At 61.3% G+C, this 17,791-nt stretch overlaps 1 protein-coding gene across 1 annotated transcript in view; it reads left to right on the top strand.

Moving 5' to 3' along the window:
• Positions 1-17,753, top strand: part of SLC9A3 (solute carrier family 9 member A3) — a 52,440-nt gene extending 34,687 nt beyond the window's left edge. Inside the window, exons 2-16 of the mRNA XM_046670812.1 lie at positions 242-544; positions 3,992-4,152; positions 6,012-6,090; positions 6,789-6,966; positions 7,768-7,988; positions 9,089-9,291; positions 9,788-9,877; positions 10,012-10,082; positions 11,476-11,605; positions 14,214-14,329; positions 15,123-15,252; positions 15,489-15,665; positions 15,819-15,891; positions 16,652-16,765; positions 17,130-17,753. Of these exons, the coding sequence (XP_046526768.1) occupies positions 242-544; positions 3,992-4,152; positions 6,012-6,090; positions 6,789-6,966; positions 7,768-7,988; positions 9,089-9,291; positions 9,788-9,877; positions 10,012-10,082; positions 11,476-11,605; positions 14,214-14,329; positions 15,123-15,252; positions 15,489-15,665; positions 15,819-15,891; positions 16,652-16,765; positions 17,130-17,377 (2,294 nt within the window). The 3' untranslated portion in view covers positions 17,378-17,753. The remainder of the gene's footprint in view (positions 1-241; positions 545-3,991; positions 4,153-6,011; positions 6,091-6,788; positions 6,967-7,767; positions 7,989-9,088; positions 9,292-9,787; positions 9,878-10,011; positions 10,083-11,475; positions 11,606-14,213; positions 14,330-15,122; positions 15,253-15,488; positions 15,666-15,818; positions 15,892-16,651; positions 16,766-17,129) is intronic.
• The last annotated feature ends 38 nt before the right edge of the window (positions 17,754-17,791 follow it).

Here is a 17,791-nt window from a genome sequence, read left to right on the forward strand (position 1 = left end):
TCCGCTCCCAATGGGAACCTGGCCCCCGTTCACATCTGCCCAGGAGGTGCCAGGAGTGGGTCTGGGGGCTCTGCAGATGAGGGGCTTCGGGGTCCTAGGCTGCCGGCTCCCTTAGGGCCTCGCTGGGTGGGTTCTCGGGCCCCTAACCCTCTCCCCTCCCCCACAGCCCTCTACCTGACCCCCAGGTCAATAGCATGTCCTCACGGGGGGCCCGGCCCTCTGATGCTCCCCTCCCCTGCAGGCTTCCACCTGTCCCACAAGGTCACCAGCGTTGTCCCCGAGAGTGCGCTGCTCATCGTGCTGGGCCTGGTGCTAGGTGGCATCGTCTGGGCGGCCGACCACATCGCCTCCTTCACCCTCACGCCCACCGTCTTCTTCTTCTACCTGCTGCCCCCCATCGTGCTGGACGCTGGCTACTTCATGCCCAACCGGCTCTTTTTCGGCAACCTGGGCACCATCCTGCTGTACGCTGTCATCGGCACCGTGTGGAACGCGGCCACCACCGGCCTGTCGCTCTATGGTGTCTTCCTCAGCGGCCTGATGGGTGAGTGGGCGCCATGGTCCACCCATCCACTGAGTGGGCTCCTCGAAGTGGGCACCCATCAGGGTGGGCTCTTCCAGGACTACCTCTGGACAGCCCCTTTTAAGAAAGCTCAGATGCAAAATGCAGACCTACAAAGGAGGCAAGTATTTCAGGGCAGTGAGAAATGTCACTGGTGGGTCCATTAACTCTCCTGGTATGTTTACACTAAGGTTTAATTCATAAATAGTCAGTCCACATGTAGCTCATCTGGGCATCCCCAGGCTGCTTAGGAATGGATTCCTGTCCGACCAGGTCAGCCGGCAGGTGAGGTGGGTGGGAGCAGCCACAGCTGCTGTCCCTCCTCCTTGGAAGGGAGGTGGGGTCCAGCCTCACTCCCCTGTCACCAAGCCCCCAGGGAAAGAGCAGAGAGGCGCCCCCCCCCCCCCCCCCCCTGGCAGAGGCCGGCACCCAAGCCCAGGATTTCAGAGATGAGGTGCACCCGTGCCTGAGCAAAACGCAGTGCATTGGGTGTCATTCCACTCGAACCTGTAAGAAAAAGCCATGCCAGTTCCTCTCTTGTCACCAGTTCATCCGTGTGTCTCTGCTACCTCCCCTGCTGGTGTTTCCTGCAGCTTGAGTTACTTAATTCAGCCCTGGCCTCACCCCAAGGGCGCCCCACCCACCTGGGAGTCTGTCGTCATCTGCCTGGGAAACTGGAGCTGTGAGGCCAGGGCCCCACACTGACCTGCCGACCTTGAAGGGCCCGACGTGCTACGCATCCCTGGGTGCTAAGCTGCCATTTGCATCTGGGGTCTGTGGAGAGAGGGTGGGTGTTGGCACCCACAGCACCGGTCCCTGCGCTCGGCCTTGGCCTCAGACCCTGCCACCAGCAGAGCCAGACTCAGGGGTGGGCCCAGGCTGGCGCTTCGCCATCTGGTTGAAAGAAGAGCAGTACCCCGCCCGCCCCATGTGGATGGAGACTTTGAAATCCTAATGACAAAGGAGATGCATTGAGAAAGAGGGGCCAAAGTTCCCCTGACTGGAACAGTCACCTCGCCTGGCACATTTGTCACCTCGGGACTTTGTCCTGACCCCACGTGGAGCACGCTCCCTGGAGCCCCTGCTGCCGTCCAGCACCATCCGCCTGGCCCAGCCCAGAGAAACCCACCAAGGGTGACTCAAGGCTGCACATGCCTGTCCAGGCCCCCCAGGTGCTTGAGCTGCAGGCTCCGGGCAGATGTGACTGGATGACATTTATTGGTGATGTCTTTAAGTGGCCGGGACACACCTAAGACGACACGGCCTCTCCAGCCACGGGGCTCGTGGCAGGGCTTCTGGGTTTGAGCAGCTCTGGCTTCCTGAGGGGTCGCGGCACCTGAGGCCTGTGCTTCTCCCTCAGGATGAAGCTGGCCAAGGCTAGGCATTGGCCAGGGTCACAGAGCAGAGCCCATGGGCCAACGAGTCTCTCCTGTTCCTAGACTCCTGGAGCCAGGGGCACGACAGAGCTGGGCTGGCAGGGGTGGGTCTCTGCAGACTAGTGCCAGGCTCTGAGGTTTGGCTCAAGGCCAGCCTGGGTTGGGCCACAGGTGGGCCCAGCAACAGGCATCCTAGGCAGGCGTCTGGCAGGTCAGCCCAGGGACAGGCCCTGCAGAAGCTCCTGGCAGTCAGGGAGGCCCCCACAGGTGGGCCATGGTGGCGAGAGGGGCTTGGGACGTGGAGCCCAGAGGCCTTGAGCCACAGTACGGTCCCTGGAACCTTCCTGGCAGGGCTGGTGGGAGGTGGCCTGTCTTGCCAGGGAGGAGGGCAGGCTGCTCCTTGCCCAGGACACCTCCTGCCTGGTGTGGCTGGCTTCTGGAATGTACCACCGGGCCTGTCAGGGTCCTTGGCAGCGAGAGGCCAACATCCGGGGTGGTGTTGAAGGATGGTCTGGCCTGGAAGGTGAATGTCGTCTGGACGTCCTTGTGTTTGGACCCAGGAGGGACCAGGCATTCTCACCACAGCATCTGGGAATGAAAGCAAGACCTGGTACCCCTTCCCCCCCCCACCACCACAAAAGGGACGTCTTAACTCATGGGAAGCCGGCTCTTCAGACAGCTGTCACTTCTTTGAGACACGGTGATGCTGGTGCACAGGAAACTCCCTCACGGTCCCATCTCTGCACACATGACCTGCTCCTGGGGACCCCAGCTGGGCCCTGAAGGAGACTCAGGAGGACCTGCATCTGGCCAGGCGGCCTGGGCCTCTCCCGCCCTCCCTCTATCTTCTCTGCTCCCTCGGCAGGCCTCTCACTGCCCTCAGGCCTGACTGGCCCCTGGGCCCTTGGGGTCCACTGGGGTCTACTGGGGTCCACCTGGGCTGAGGAGGGGGCATCAACATTAAGAAGGCAGCAGGAAGGCCCTTGGCCAAGATCTCTTCTGACTGAGCCCACTGAGAGCAGGTGTGACACCGGGTGGAGTGGAGACAGAGCAGGCATGCATAGCCCCTTGAGGAAGCAGGTCCAATGGGCCGTCACTGGGAAATGGGGATTTACATATGGCTTCTCGGCGATCTGGCACCTGAGACGAATCTGGGAAGATTGCAAAGGATGGAAGTGCATTTCAGCAAAACCTCCGCATCCAAGGGTGCCCGGGAACCCCTGGGCGGGGGCCACTTGGCCCAAGGAAGTGGGCTGGACTGGACTACATGTGGACACCTCCTTCCGAGGCCCCTTCCCTCCTCCCTGACCCCAGCCCTGCTCCCCTCCAAGCACCCCAAAACACGTCATCCATCACCCTCCCCCTGACCTCCCCAGTCTCCTGTCTGTCTCCCATGTCATCCCAGCCCCCCCAGCAGTCACTCTTGTTGGAGGCCCTTGGGTTTCCCCAACCCAATCCCTCCCCTGTGAGCACTGTCCCCCTGTCACCTCCCTTCAGGCCAGTCCTGGATGCTGCAGTCTGGGCTGAGACACCATCTGGGGAGGCCTCTCCCCTCACCCCATCACGTCCACTGTCTGCCCCTACACTCCCTTTAAGCTGGGCTGCAGGCTCCTTGGGGCCGGGGTCTGCTCCGTGCTGTGCATTGCCAGCACCCCCAGCCCCTCATCTGCCAGCAGCGGGCTCCCTCGTGGGCTGGCCAGGAGGTGATGAAGGAGAGGACCAGGGCCCATTTGGCTCCTGTGGTCAGAGTGGGACGCCTCCCCCAGGAGGGAGACCAGGCTTTCCTAAAGTGGAGTGGGAGTCAGTGGGAGGAGGTGGGCAGTCTGATCCTGGTTCCATGCCAGCCAGCCCCAGACCTGAGAGAATCTGAGTCCCCCCCAGGGGGCTCCCGTTCCAGCATCACCAGGCAGCCACCTGAGGCAGCTCCAGAAGGCCGAGGGGATGACGTGTGTGGGCCTCGGCTCCAGGCAGCCCCACTGGGCAGGGGAGGTTGTGGGGGTTCTGCTGCTGCACAGCCCCGAAGGGCTCTCCCCACAGCCCTGCTGTCTTCCAGGAGACCTGAACATCGGGCTGCTGGACTTCCTGCTGTTTGGGAGCCTCATCGCCGCTGTGGACCCGGTGGCCGTGCTGGCAGTGTTTGAGGAGGTCCACGTCAATGAGGTGCTGTTCATCATCGTGTTCGGGGAGTCGCTGCTGAACGATGCGGTCACTGTGGTGAGTGGTGGCAGGAGAGCCCCGGGCATCAGCGTGCGGGAGGTGGGTGCGTGCGAGAACTGTGGCCTCTACCGGGGCCCTGCACCCCTCGGGGGAACAGAGGACAGCTTGCCAATGTAGGTAACTGCAGGGTGGTGGCCCCTGCTCCAAAGATGCTCCTTGGGTGCACTCAGCGGTGCCCATGCCAGCTCCTCTCGCGGGAGCCGGCTCCTCCTGGCTCAGGACTGCCGGCGTTTCCGTCAGGCTTCTCCATTCATCCCTCGCAGTCCTCTGATCCCCACTCACACCCTCACGGTTGAGGATTTCACTGACAGAATCCCACCGTTGCTGTTCCCAGAGCAGGGTCTGTCACTTTGGGTCCACCCATTCCTGGTTTTCCTAAAAGAATCGATAAATAAACAAAATCTCACAGGATTGAGGCAGGGGAATCTGCCAGCGCCCACGGCGCAAAGGCGGTTACACTCCAGGAGGGGCGCCCGGGAGCCTGCGGGGCCCATGGGCAGACAGGGCAGGAGGACCCTCAGGACAGGAGGCAGCTCTCTGTAAAGAACACGAGAATCACGACACGTGAGGGGCGCCGTCTCAGCGTCACCGTGGCCACATGGAGTTTTCACAATGTCCCTAGATGGGCCGCCACCTCCGTGGATGTGAATCGTTCGGTGACACGGGCGGCACCGAGCCACCTCCTCAGTGGTCCTTCGAGTGGTGTGTTGGCCACCTCCTCAGCCGATCCCCATGCAACCCCTGCCCCAGCCACTGCCTAGGCCACTGAGGACTTTCAGACACAGTGGGCACAAAGCTCCCCCTTCGCTCTGAAAGTGCGGTGGCGTCTCTAAGAAATCCTCATCTCTTGTGCTCCTTCAGGTTTAGGCGGGTGAGGAACCCTCAGGGCGCGTGGCACCAGGCTTCTCACGTGCAGATAAGAGCTTCTTTAGGGCATTTGACAATCAGAAACGTGGCCCAGCTGCTCTGAGGTTGCTGGGCCTGCTTTGCATGTGGCTGCCGTGTCTCCCTAGTGGCGCGAACTTCTGCCCAAGTCAGGGGCTCTTCAGGGGCCCTGCATGAGGCTCTTTCTTCCCTGCCACCTGCGTCTTCATGGAGAGGCCGGGTGAGCTGAGGTCTGGATCCCAGCGCTCGTCGTGGCCACGTGACCAGTCCCTGTGCACACACCTGTGCATCGTCGACCCTTTTGTAAATGCAGCTTTGCACACTCCCCTTGGGGGTCCTCTCTCCCCTTGAACAGACCTGGAGGGCACAGACTTGGGCCACAGAGACAGGTGTCTTCCTGAGGGGCCTGTAGCCCACCCAGAGCCGCCTTCAGCCCCTCGATGTGGAGCCCCGAGCACAGTGTCAGATTGCTCAGCTCAGAATGCACAGCTGTCTCCAGCTGTGCCTCGGGTCAGAGTCCTGGGCTTTTTCTCGCAACGTCTTGGCAGGATAAGGTTTAAACATCAACAGACAGAGACCTCAGGGGCTGCGAGCCCACTATCCGGAGTCGCCGGGACAGTGAAGTCACTGAAAGGGAAGCTCTGGATTTGTCTCGGAAAATGGAATTGAGTTAAACACAGTTGGTTTGCTTTATGGTTGCCCCTGCGGTAGGAAAGGGCTGGCTTCACTCCTGAGGGTTCCGGTTCCTTCCAGAACATCCTTCCGTCCCATGTCCCACCTGCTGGCTCGTCTTTGGCCTTCTTCCTGTTGACCCTTATTGCCCTGTGACGATTTCCTCCCTGTGGTTTTCAGTTTCCAGAGTAGACGACTTGGCACTCCAGCCCCAAGTCCACAGGCCTGGGCCCGGGACAGGGAGCCGTCAGGCTGACCCGGGCTGACCAGGTGTTCTGTGTGCCTCTCTGTCCCCCCAGGTCCTGTACAACGTGTTTGAATCTTTCGTGACGCTGGGTGGTGACAACGTGACTGGCGTGGATTGTGTGAAGGGCATAGGTGTGTGGCTGGCGGGTCTGTGTTTCAGGGGCATGTGGGAGCCCCGTCTCTTCTCCAGAACTGGGCCGACTTGGGGCAGCACCTCTCCTGGACCGTGGGGCTGGGCCGGCCCCTGGGACCCACAGCCTGTGTAGGAACAAACATCTCCGTTTCAGAGTCCCAGTGACAGGCCCCTCCTGTCCCTGGCGTGTCTCATGGACACGATTTCGTCGGGTCCCAACCACCCTGGGAGGCGAGGGTCGTTGCCTCGTCAGACCCATGAAGACGTCTGGGTAGAGGACGTGGATCTTGGTGTCCTGGGGAATCCTAGGTGTTTCTCCAGGCAGGCACAGTGACAGCCTGGCTGTCACCGGGAGCCCAGGACCCTGGGCCTTGCTGCCAGCCCATGCCTGAGGGCCGCTTGTCTCGGTGCTGTCTCTATGGTGGGGGTGGGGAGCGGGCCTCCCATGGCTGTTCCATCCCCTGCCGTCCGCGTTGAGGCTGGACCCAAGACCTGGCTTCTCTTCGAGAGAGAGAATCGGCCTTTGTTTGCTGAGCGGTTGGCGCCTCTGTGGGGGGGTTACCAGGCAACCCTGATGAGAAATGGTCTGGAAGGCCAGCCTGGGCCAGTGTCACCCACAACGCACGGGCCGGGCCACACCGTGGGCCACAAAGGGCCATTCAGGTGGCCTCAGCGTGGGCGTCCTTGCCCCTTGCAGTGTCCTTCTTCGTGGTGAGCCTGGGGGGCACGCTGGTGGGGGTCATATTCGCCTTCCTGCTCTCGCTGGTGACCCGCTTCACCAAACACGTGCGCATCATCGAGCCCGGCTTCGTCTTTGTCATCTCCTACCTGTCCTACCTCACGTCCGAGATGCTGTCCCTGTCGGCCATCCTGGCGTAAGTCCTCCCTCGCTCAAGCAGGCCTCGGAGCTCGGAGCCACCCCCTTGGGGGTCCCGGCTGGCCCTGGTGGGCGGGGTTGGCTCACACGTTGGGCCGTGAAGGGCGAGGGCATGAAGGCTGCCACAGGCTCGTCACCACAACCCGGCAAAACAGCCGAGCGGCTGCAAACACCCCTGTGACCCGCCAGGAAGAGGGCGGGAGAGACGCCCCCGCTGCCCCCCCACCCCCCACTTCCCCCAACACGAGGTGTGGCCTGTCATAGGCCTGAGCTGCCTGGCCCACTGCCCAGCTGGAGAAAATTCACTGTGGGGCGAAGAATTTGATCTATCCGGCATTTTCAATAAGGAGTTGGTGGTTTCGCAGAGCTGCAGCGCATGCTCTGAGCAACGGAGGGCTCTGTGCCACCCCTGTCCACACACAGGCCCTTCTAGGGGCTGTGATCGGGGAGGCTGGCTGTTCCCTGGGCCCCATGTCTGCCCTGCGTCCCCCGTCTGAGCCAGCCTGCCTGGCGGTGGAGAGAAACTGAGGCAGCCCGTCCATGGCTCAGGGCTCCCGCGGCGAGGGGTCCACAAACAACAGCTGTAATGTTGGCTGTGGGGGGCCGGGTGTGGGGGGCCATATGTGCCCAGCTCAGGGCCCTGATCCCCAGGAGGAGCCCCATGTCCACGAAGAGAAGGGCTGACCAGTAAGGTGGATGTTTGCCCAGGACACAGAGGCCCTGAGGTCCCAGACCCCACAAGGTCCAGTGGGAGCAGATCCTCGGGACCTCAGCCTCACGTGCATCCATCCCGCTCCAGCATCACTTTTTGCGGCATCTGCTGTCAGAAGTACGTGAAGGCCAACATCTCGGAGCAGTCCGCCACCACCGTGCGCTACACCATGAAGATGCTGGCGAGCGGGGCCGAGACCATCATCTTCATGTTCCTGGGCATCTCAGCCGTGGATCCCCTCATCTGGAAGTGGAACACAGCCTTTGTGCTCCTAACTCTGGTCTTCATCTCTGTGTACCGGGCCATTGGTGAGGGTACTGGGTGGATGGCAGGGGGACAGGGGCACGGGGGAGTGATGGGGGCAGTGGGGGTCAATGGGGGGATGATGGAAATGGGGAGATGGAGGAGATAATGGGGGTCCATGGGGGTGATTGTAGGGTGATTGGGGGGAAGATGGGGGACGATGGCTGGGTGTTGGCAGGGACGGCTGTGGGAAGTCCATGGGAACCAGGGACGTGGTGTTCGCCACCAGCCCCCTTGTTTGCACCCTGGACCCAGTGAACAGCAGATTCAAGAGCCCCTGGGGAGCCTCAGACCAGCCTGGCCATTGGTCATCCTCAGTGAGGGTCCAGGCCTTCTCACAGCCCTGTCGCCTCATGATTGAGATAGGACAGCTGGAGGTCTGGGGGAAGGCTCCAGAACCCAGGGACCCATTTGGTTTCCGGCTGACTCATTCTGGATGTGGTGGCTCATCCATGATGGGGACAGCATCAGCCACTGAGGAAATGGACCGTGGCCCCTGTGAGCAGGAGCCCCGCTGCCCGGGCCCAGCACCGGTCCCTGGTCCCTGGTGTGTGGTGCCTCGGGGGCTGTGACGGGGGGCCAGCGGAGGTGCAAGGCAGCCCCAGAGGAGCAACGCCTGCTCCTGAGGCTGCTGGGGACTGAATGCTCCAGGGAGCGGATGTGGTGCTGCCTGAGTGGCTTTCTCCCTGCCGCCCTCACGCGGTGGCCTTTGGTCCCAGATCTCCCGTGATGCAAGGCCTCGGCCACTTACAGCCACAGTCAGGCCGAGACCTGAGAATTTCCATAGCTGCTGGGAGCAGCTTCTGACACCGCCGAAGACCTGCCCACAGGGGCAGGTCTGACCCGTGGCCGAGAGAGGGCCTGGGCCTGGTTAAAGATGGACAAAGGGACATGGGTGAGCATGGGTGCAGGGGTTTCATTGTTCTGTATGTGGGATGTAGCTGTTGCCTGTCACCGTGTCACAGTCCTAGGAGGAAACCCCCAAAGTCACCCCTCAAGCGCAGTTGTCAGGGCAGGTTGGAGGGCCTCGCCTGCGTGCCCTTCCAGGAAGCGCATGCAGGAGGAGCCGGGTGGCTGGTGGCGTGAGTGCACCCTGGCTCTGCAGGTGTCGTCCTTCAGACCTGGGTTCTGAATCGGTACCGGATGGTGCAGCTGGAGATCATAGACCAGGTGGTCATGTCCTACGGCGGCCTGCGTGGGGCAGTGGCCTACGCCCTGGTTGTCCTTCTGGACGAGAGAAAGGTCAAGGAGAAGAACCTCTTCGTCAGCACCACTATCATCGTCGTCTTCTTCACCGTCATCTTCCAGGTAGTGTCTCGAGCCCCAACATCCTGATGCCAGCCTGCCTCGCCCTGAGGCCACCAGGGAGGACCCACCCTGTCACGGCACTCCACAAGGAGCCCTTCTGGCCTCCAGGCCCTAATTGCTTTTATAATTTTAGTAACTAGGAGCTGTTTTGTAGGTTTTCATGTGGGCCCACAGGGGACACAGCACGATTTGGCCTAAAAATGTCCTCCCTCGGCCGTCTGGTTAATGAAGCCCCAGCTGACGTTCCTGGACCAGAGGCGCCCGGGAAGGCGTCCCAGTTCACCTTGCTTTTGGCTAATCTGGGGAGCCCACTGCAGGGCCTCAGGGGCGTCGACATGGGCCAGCAGGCTGTTGCAGGGGCGCCTTTCTGCAGGAAGCCCACAGCCCGGCTAGGTCCCTTCACCCCATGTGGGCAAGGGTGGCTGCAGATTCACATGGGGGCTCTGTGGGCTGGAGCAGGGCATGGCTGTCAGAGTCAGCACACCCCATCTTCCAGGGCCTGACCATCAAGCCCCTGGTGCAGTGGCTGAAAGTGAAGAAGAGTGAGCACCGGGAGCCCAAGCTGAACGAGAAGCTGCACGGCCGGGTATGGGGGAGGGGGGGGGGGGAGGGGGGGGGAGGGGTGGTGAGGGAGGGGGGAGGGCCTGTCGTGTCCTCTGGTTGGGGGGCATGTGAGGGGGCCTCAGAGTCATGCTAACCCACTTGTCTTTCCTCTCAAAGGCTTTTGACCACATCCTCTCAGCCATCGAGGACATATCTGGGCAAATTGGACACAATTACCTCAGAGATAAGTAAGTGGCTGGCGTCACCCCTGGCTGGACTGAAATGGGGAAGTTCGAGGCACATTATCTCTGTTGTTGGTTTCCCCTCTTTCCTCCTTTAACAATGACTGTAGGAGCCTCAGGGTATAGAGAGACCCCACAGAACCACAGGACCCTGATGTTCCCCTGAACCTAACCTGGCTACCCCAAGAATACTGCACTCACAGGAGCCAGAGGGATATTTGCAAATTATATGGGTCACTCCTCCTCCCCTGAAATCCCCCTCTTCCCACTGGAGCCCTCTCCTCCCACTGGGAGCCTCCTCCTCCCCTTGAATTACCCTCCTCCCCTGGAGCCCCCTCCTCCCCCTGGGATGCCCCTCCTCCCCCTGGGAGTTCCCTCTTCCCACTGGAGCCCCCTCCTCCCCTAGAGCCCCCTCCTTCCCTTGGAGTCCTCCTTCTCCCCTGGGATCCCCCTCCTCCCCTGGAGCTCCCTCCCCCCAGGGATTCCCTTCCTTCCCCTGGGATTCCTCTCCTACCCCTAGGATTCCTCTCCTTCCCCTGGAAGCCTCCCCCACTGGGATTCCCCTCCTCCCCCTGAGATCGCCCTCCTCCTCCTGGAGTCCCTCTCCTCCCCCGGGATACTCCTCCTCCCCTTGGAGTCTCCCTCCTCCCTCTGGGATGTCCCTCCTCCCCCCGGAGTCTCCCTCCTCCCCCTGGAGTCCCCCTCCTCCCCTGGGAGCCCCCTCCCAACCTGGGATCTCCTCCTCCCCCGGTGCCCTCCCCGGATGTCTGGCTCCTGGTGCACGGGGCCTCGTCTAGAAGTCCCTCCTCTTCTGACCTGAGTCATGGCCAGTGTTCTAATTGTATTGGAGAAAAGTCTCCTTCTAGCCAGCCTGCTTCTTGATAGCGTGAAAGCTCGGGAGGTTCTTCCCCCAGCCTTTCCAATGTGCCCCGTCCCTGTGGCCAGAGCCTGGGGCCTTGCCCTCCCTGGCACCGCCCTGCCCTCAGCCCACCTTTCTGGGAGTCAGGATCGTGTGGAAACTTGTTGGCGATGTTGCACTTGATGAGAAAATGCAATCCATGGTTGTACACACATTCTGGTGACGACTGCCATCCGTGGGAAGGCAGGAACAAAGCACGGAATGGTGAAATGAGCATCGAGTGGCGTGACTGAGGTTTCTTTCTTTTAATTTAAAACTCACCTTGGCCACTGTTACAGTAAATAAAAACCAGAGGGAGAGATGGGCCTCTTCTGTGTCCTGGCCCAGCTCCTGGGATGCCGGACATGTCTATCAAGAGTCTGGGCACTGGGAGGAGGACCCTGCTCCCTGCCCCCAGATGCTGCTGAGGTCCTTGTCTGTCCCGGGGCCTCACCCACAACCCCATGAGTGCTGATACTGGTATTGGTTTGACCCTCCCAGGTGGACCAATTTTGATAGGAAATTCCTCAGCAAAATCCTTATGAGAAGGTCGGCTCAAAAGTCACGAGATCGGATTCTGAATGTTTTCCACGAGCTCAACTTGAAGGACGCCATTAGTTATGTGGCTGAGGTACCAGAACATTCCATTTGTTCTCTTTGTTGGAGTCAGGGGCTAAAGCAAGAGACAGACTTGGGATGTGAACAGCCACTGGGGTCTGGGGCAGTGGGCAGTGGGCCGGGGCGGCCCACACCTTGTGCACACGTCTGCCTGCACCCTGAGGTCACAGGGTGGGGTGGGGTGGGGGCAGCTTCAGGCAGCATCGTGCTGTTTTTGACCCACCCCGCAAGTTCACATGAGGCTCATGGGTTCTCCGACACCCCAGGAATGGGTTATATCACAGCTTCCTCTCACTCATGGGAAACTGAGGCACAGAACCCTCCCACGATTCTCTGTAGGGCACTCTACGGTGCTAGTGGGTCTGATATCTGAGGCCAGGTAGGGAGTTATGGGGCCACAGCCCCCCCCAACATACATGCACACACAGACACACACATGCATGCGCACGCATACCCACACATGTTCACGCATGCACACACGTGTGTACACACAGAGGGGAAACCAGCAAGGACATCTTCTTGAGTCCTGTGCGGTAAGCATGGGACATACTCTGCCTTCTCCATGGACCTGTCACCAAGTCTCTGAGGCTGACGGGGGTGGGGAAGGTTCCAGGCTGTGGGGTAAGTGAGCGGGGCTCAGGAGCCTGCTGCACGGGCTCACGGTGACTTTGAGGACTGCGCTGTTTCTGATGCCACTTGCTTGCACCAGCCCACAGCCACTCACAGTCAGGACTCAGGCTGTGTCGCATGTGACATGAGTCACGGCAGGTCTCAGGTCAAACCCCATCCCTTGTGGGACACGCAGCCCCGCCGGCCCCTTCTCCAGCGGCCACACGTCTCCTGGCAGCATTTCCTGGTTTCTCAGTGCACACATGTGACCATCACGTGGCCATTGCATTGATCACTTGGCTGCCTCTGACCCATGTGTGTCCCCACTCATACTCCCTGGGACCCGAGGCCACCTGGTGCCTTGCACAGGCCTGGGTCCAGGCAGACCCTGAGCTTGCTCCTCCCTGTCCTGAATGTGATCTGTAACAGCGACTGCCATTCCAGGCCATGCCCACCGTGGCATCCAGTGTCCACAGTGACAGAGTCATTCCCGATAACTGCCCAGGCCTCCTCTGAGGGGCTCTGACCAGGCCGCCCAGCCACGGGGAGCCATCAGGGGCCTGGAGGCCAGTCCGGTCACGGACTCCAACTCTCTAATGGTTTACAACTCTGCAATCCATGCCTTCACTGTGTGTGAAGTGGAATCTGCAAGACTTCACTCCTTTGCTTGACTTCAGGGCTCAGGACTCAGCATTTCATTCCTGCACTTGGTTCCTTCCTGACTGCCAGCTCAGGTCTGCACAGAGCCTGGGGAGCTGGCATCTGCACACCCGTCCCCACCAACAGGACCCGCTCAGTAAACCCTGTGGGCCTCAGTTAGAGGCCTGGAGGTTTCTGTTGGTTCAGAGGGGAAAACCATTCTTGTCTCCACTGGGGCTCGTCCACCCCAAACGCACGGCCAACACCACCTGGGGTCACTCTGAGGTATGAGGTGCCTCCAGGCAGAGGGAGCCAGGGGCCATCAGGAGATGAAGGAGGAGAGCAGCCCCTCAGCTTCCCACTGAGCCAGCACCACTCCAGCCCTGCTCCACCAGAACCCCAGCCACATGCTCCAGTGCCTGTCAGGGGCCATGGGACAGAAGCTACTGGAAGATTGTCGCCCGCACCTCTGACCCTGGCTGAGAAAGTTCAGTGCACAAATCCCTGTCCTCTCTGACCCCGGACCCTTCCTGGCCTGGGAACCTGGATGGGGGTGGGAAGGTGGGGGGTCTCCAGGGTGCCACGATGGGTGTCATGCTGGTGGCGCCCCCTCTGCTCACTGCATCTGCTCTCCTTGGGACACTCCATGGCCCCCAGCCTCCACGTGGGTGACACAAGCTCCCAGCAGGGCCTCTAGCCTTACCTCCACCTGCTACTCACTTTGCAGAGTGCCCTGACCCCAACTCGCACCAGTGGGCTCCTCCTGGTCAGGCCTGGCTCTGCTTGCTCAGACCGCACCAGGGGGTGGCCTGTTCACCTCGGCTGTGCTGGTGAGTGGTGGCCTCCTGCAGGGCCGCCCACAGCGTCAGCTCTCAGCTCTGCCGTCAGCAGGTTGGCCCAGACCCGGTTGCCTGTCCCACCCTCCCCTGGGGGTCACCCACCTTCTCTCCTGACCCCCCTTGGCAAACGGCCCGGCTCCCACCCACAGGAGCTCGGCTGTTTCCACTTTTGCTCTGTTAGGCTCTGCTCTTTGTGGTTTAATCTGAGTCAACTCCCGCCTTGAGGCCGGGCGATTCCCTTCTTGGGGGAAACGAGGGCAGCTGGTTTGGAGCGCCAAGTGGTACGGGGCCACCTTCCCCATCCCGTAGGGCCCTCCGTGTGTCCCAACACTCCCTGAGGTGCCGAAGGAGGTGTTGTGTCCTTCACATAGTTTCCTCTTCTCTTTCCCTTTCAACTCGACCATGAACTAACTGCTAAGCTCCAGCGAGGCCTTAGCGGTGGCCCCCAGCTCCCTGGGGGCTGAGCAGTCGTGGAGCAGGCAGCCTCGCTGGCCAGTGCTGCATGTAGGCTGACACAGCCATCTCCTCCTCCAGGGAGAGCGCCGTGGGTCCCTGGCCTTCATCCGCTCCCCCAGCACCGACAACATGGTCAATGTGGACTTCAGCACACCACGCCCCTCAACCGTGGAGGCCTCTGTCTCCTACCTCCTGTGAGTCTGTGCCGTGTCCCCACTGGACTCCCTGGAGGAGGCAGCCCTCACCTGGCGCCTCTCCCAGGACCCTGGAGGCTGCTGCTGCAGGGGTCCTCCCTGACCACAGCCACAGCAGGGCCCCCTGGACAGACATCAGCCAACGGGCGTCTTGGGGCAACTGAGAGTCATGAATAGGGGGAGTGGAGGCTCCCGGCTTGAATCCCACGGAGAGGGGGTGCAGAGTGGGGGAGGGGTATGGAGACAGCTACCAGGCATTCCCCCCGCACACACCCCCTGTATTATCCAGTCAGCACGCGAGCGCTGGCACTGTTGCGAGATGGAGGGACGGGGTCGGGGAGGCAGGGCCAGGCGGCAGATTTGGAGCCTAAGGCCTCATCTGCAGCTGCCCACCCTGCAGGACGCCTGCAGTGGTCCTGGATTTGGGGCCTCCTGTCTCTGCTGGACTGGGCAGCTTGACTGGGGCCTGTGGCCAGCAGAGGGCGGTTCTCAGCCTTGTCTGCGGTGTCCAGGCACCCAGGGGGAAGCCGTGGGTGCGTGGTGCCCAGGCGGGGCTCCTAGCCTGGGCTTTGGAGGGAGCGAGTCAGGAGGCATGGGGTGTGATGCAGGGAAGCACCCTTAAATAAGAGGCCAGGGGGCCTCAGGGAGGGTCAGTCTGACCACAGCCCAAGGGAGAAAACTCCCAGGGTGAGCCTTCCAGGCAGCCCGCTGGTGCCCAGGCCCCAAGGTGCAGGGGAAGCAAGGTGCGGTGGGAGAGCCAGGGTCTCTGACGTTCCACGTGGTCCTCACGTAGGAGGGAGAATGTGAGCGCTGTGTGCCTGGACATGCAGTCCCTGGAGCAGAGGAGGAGGAGTATCCGTGACACTGAGGACATGGTCACTCACCACACGCTGCAGCAGTACCTGTACAAGCCCCGGCAGGAGGTGGGCACCTGGCGGGTGGGGTGTCTGCCCAGAGCCCCCTGCCTGGCACAGAGCCTGGGCACAGAGTCCCCCCACTCCCTGGTCCAAAGGGGGAATCCCAGGATTTAGCACATAGAATGCTCAGGCAGGGAGGGTTTGGAGGGGTGTCAGGGCTGGGCCTCCCTGCAGATGTTCCCACCCTGGGGCCCTGGGGCTGCGCCGTCACCCCTGGTTACCCTCCCTGTCGCCTCCCCCAGTACAAGCATCTCTACAGTCGACACGAGTTGACTCCCAGTGAAGACGAGAAGCAGGACAAGGAGATCTTCCACAGGACGATGAGGAAGCGCCTGGAGTCCTTCAAGTCGGCCAAGCTGGGGATCAACCAGAACAAGAAGGCGGCGAAGCTGTACAAGAGGGAGCGTGCTCAGAAGCGGGTGAGGGTGCGGGCACAGGGCCACGTGGGGGTGCGTGACGGACGCCAGGGCTCCCCTCAGGGACAGGCCTGGGCGGAGCCTCGAGGACAAGGAGGGGTGCAGGACCCTGTGCCGCTGCCCCGTCCCTGTAACTGGTTTCCTTCTGCTCCTCAGAGAAACAGCAGCATTCCCAATGGGAAACTGCCCATGGAGAACCCCCTGCACAACTTCATCATCAAGGAAAAAGGTACTGGTTGGGGCCACGGCAGAAACGCTTGTCAGGAGGACCCGGGATGCGCATGAGGGGCAGGCGGGTGCAGAGGGCTGTCCTCCCTGGAGACCCTTCCCCTTGGCACCCAGGACCCTCCTCCGCAGGCAGCTGCCTCGCCTGTCCTGCCTCGGGGGTGGGGGCTGCTGTCAGGGCACCTCAAGGTGAACTCCTCATCCCCTTGTCCCGGGTCCTCGCCACAACACAAGTGCGCCCTCCTTGTCCCCTCCCCTGCTGGCCCTGTGATCCCAGCCCCATCTTCTCCAGCGTGCCCCCTCCTCAAAAAGGCCAAGTGTTGGGGCCGGCCCCTGGCGCAGTGGTTGATTTTGGCGTGCTCTTCCGTGGCCCGGGTTCATGGGTTCAGATCCTGGGCATGGACCTACACCACTCCTCAGCCATGCTGTGGCGGGCAGCCTCCCACGTACAAAATAGAGGAAGATGTGCACAGATGTCAGCTCAGGGCCAATCTTCATCACACACACAAAAAAGGCTCAGTGTGGCTGGGGAGGAGGAGTAGGGGGCCCCACGGTGTGGTTTTGCTTTGCCTGGCCCTGTCTTGGCGTGGCCACACGGGGAACCCTGTCCTCTGAGCTGCCCAGATGCTGCAGGGTCGGGTGGCAGTGATGACAAACCTTAGGGCGTGCTGCGAGCTGGTCAAGGGTATCGGTCAAGGGCGTTGGACCCGGGGCGTCTGTGCTCCTGGTCCGTTTCCCTCATGCTACCCCTTCCTTGCCATCAGATTTGGAACTTTCGGACCCTGAGGAGGCCCCTGACTACGAGGCCGAGGAGATGAGTGGGGGAATCGAGTTCCTGGCGAACGTCACACAGGACACAGCGACAGACTCGCCCTCAGGTGAGGGGTGGGGGACGCCCTCTGCTGCCACAGAAGTGGGGCATTTTCTATTCCAAGAGTGTTAATTATTTTACACAAAAGCTTTTATGAAACTGAAACCTCAGTGGTCATTGGACAGAGACAGTAGGACCAGGGAGGTGTAGCACTGGGTCCACGCAGGCTGTGCAAGTGCAGGTGCATAAGCAGGCGGGGGTCTGCTCCGAGAGAAGGGAGCTGCTACCTGTCCTGCCTGCGGCCTGTGGAGGGAGAGCCTGGGGTGGAGGGCCTTCCGGTGGCCTTCCAGATGGCGCAGGATGAGCTGGTGTCCCTCTGTGTGGTTCGGGGTCAGCCTGGGAAGCTGCTCAGCTGCTGCCTTCTCTCCTAGGAATTGACAACCCGGTGTTTTCCCCGGACGAGGACCCAGGCATCCTCTCCAGGGTGCCGCCCTGGCTGTCTCCCGAGGAGACGGTGGTGCCCTCCCAGAGGGCCCGTGTGCAGATACCCTACTCTCCAGGCAACTTCCGCCGCCTGGCACGCTTCCGCCTCAGCAACCAGTCCGTGGACTCCTTACTGCTGGCCCAGGGCCCCGAGGAGCAGCCGCACACCACCCTGCCCGAGTCCACGCACATGTAACTGGCTCCTCACCCCTCCCTGCCCGCCCTACTAACAGCTGCTCTCTCCTCAGCGCCTCTCTCTCTCTCACTTTCTCGCTCTCACGCGACCTGGACTTGTGCAGACTCTCCAGCACCTGTTCTTCCTTCTAAGCCTTTTGCAGTTACTGCTCGTCCAGCTGAGGTGTCGGATCCAGAGCTATATGAGGATGGGGGTGACTTGCTTGTTGACAAGGAGAATGGAGTCGCACACTGTCAGTGTGATACTAACTACTCTGTGGGAGATAAGGGTATAGTTGTGTAGGCAGCCCACACATCTCCGGCAGAAGCTCAGGGATACAGGGCACACGTGACAAGGGGAACACTGACTGTTGTCCCTCCAGGTCTGGGCCCAGGGAGAAGGCCAGGTGACAGATGACCATCCAGGAGAGAAGAT

The sequence above is a fragment of the Equus quagga genome, chromosome 9 (genome assembly GCF_021613505.1).
Source record: "Equus quagga isolate Etosha38 chromosome 9, UCLA_HA_Equagga_1.0, whole genome shotgun sequence".
NCBI lineage: Eukaryota > Metazoa > Chordata > Mammalia > Perissodactyla > Equidae > Equus > Equus quagga.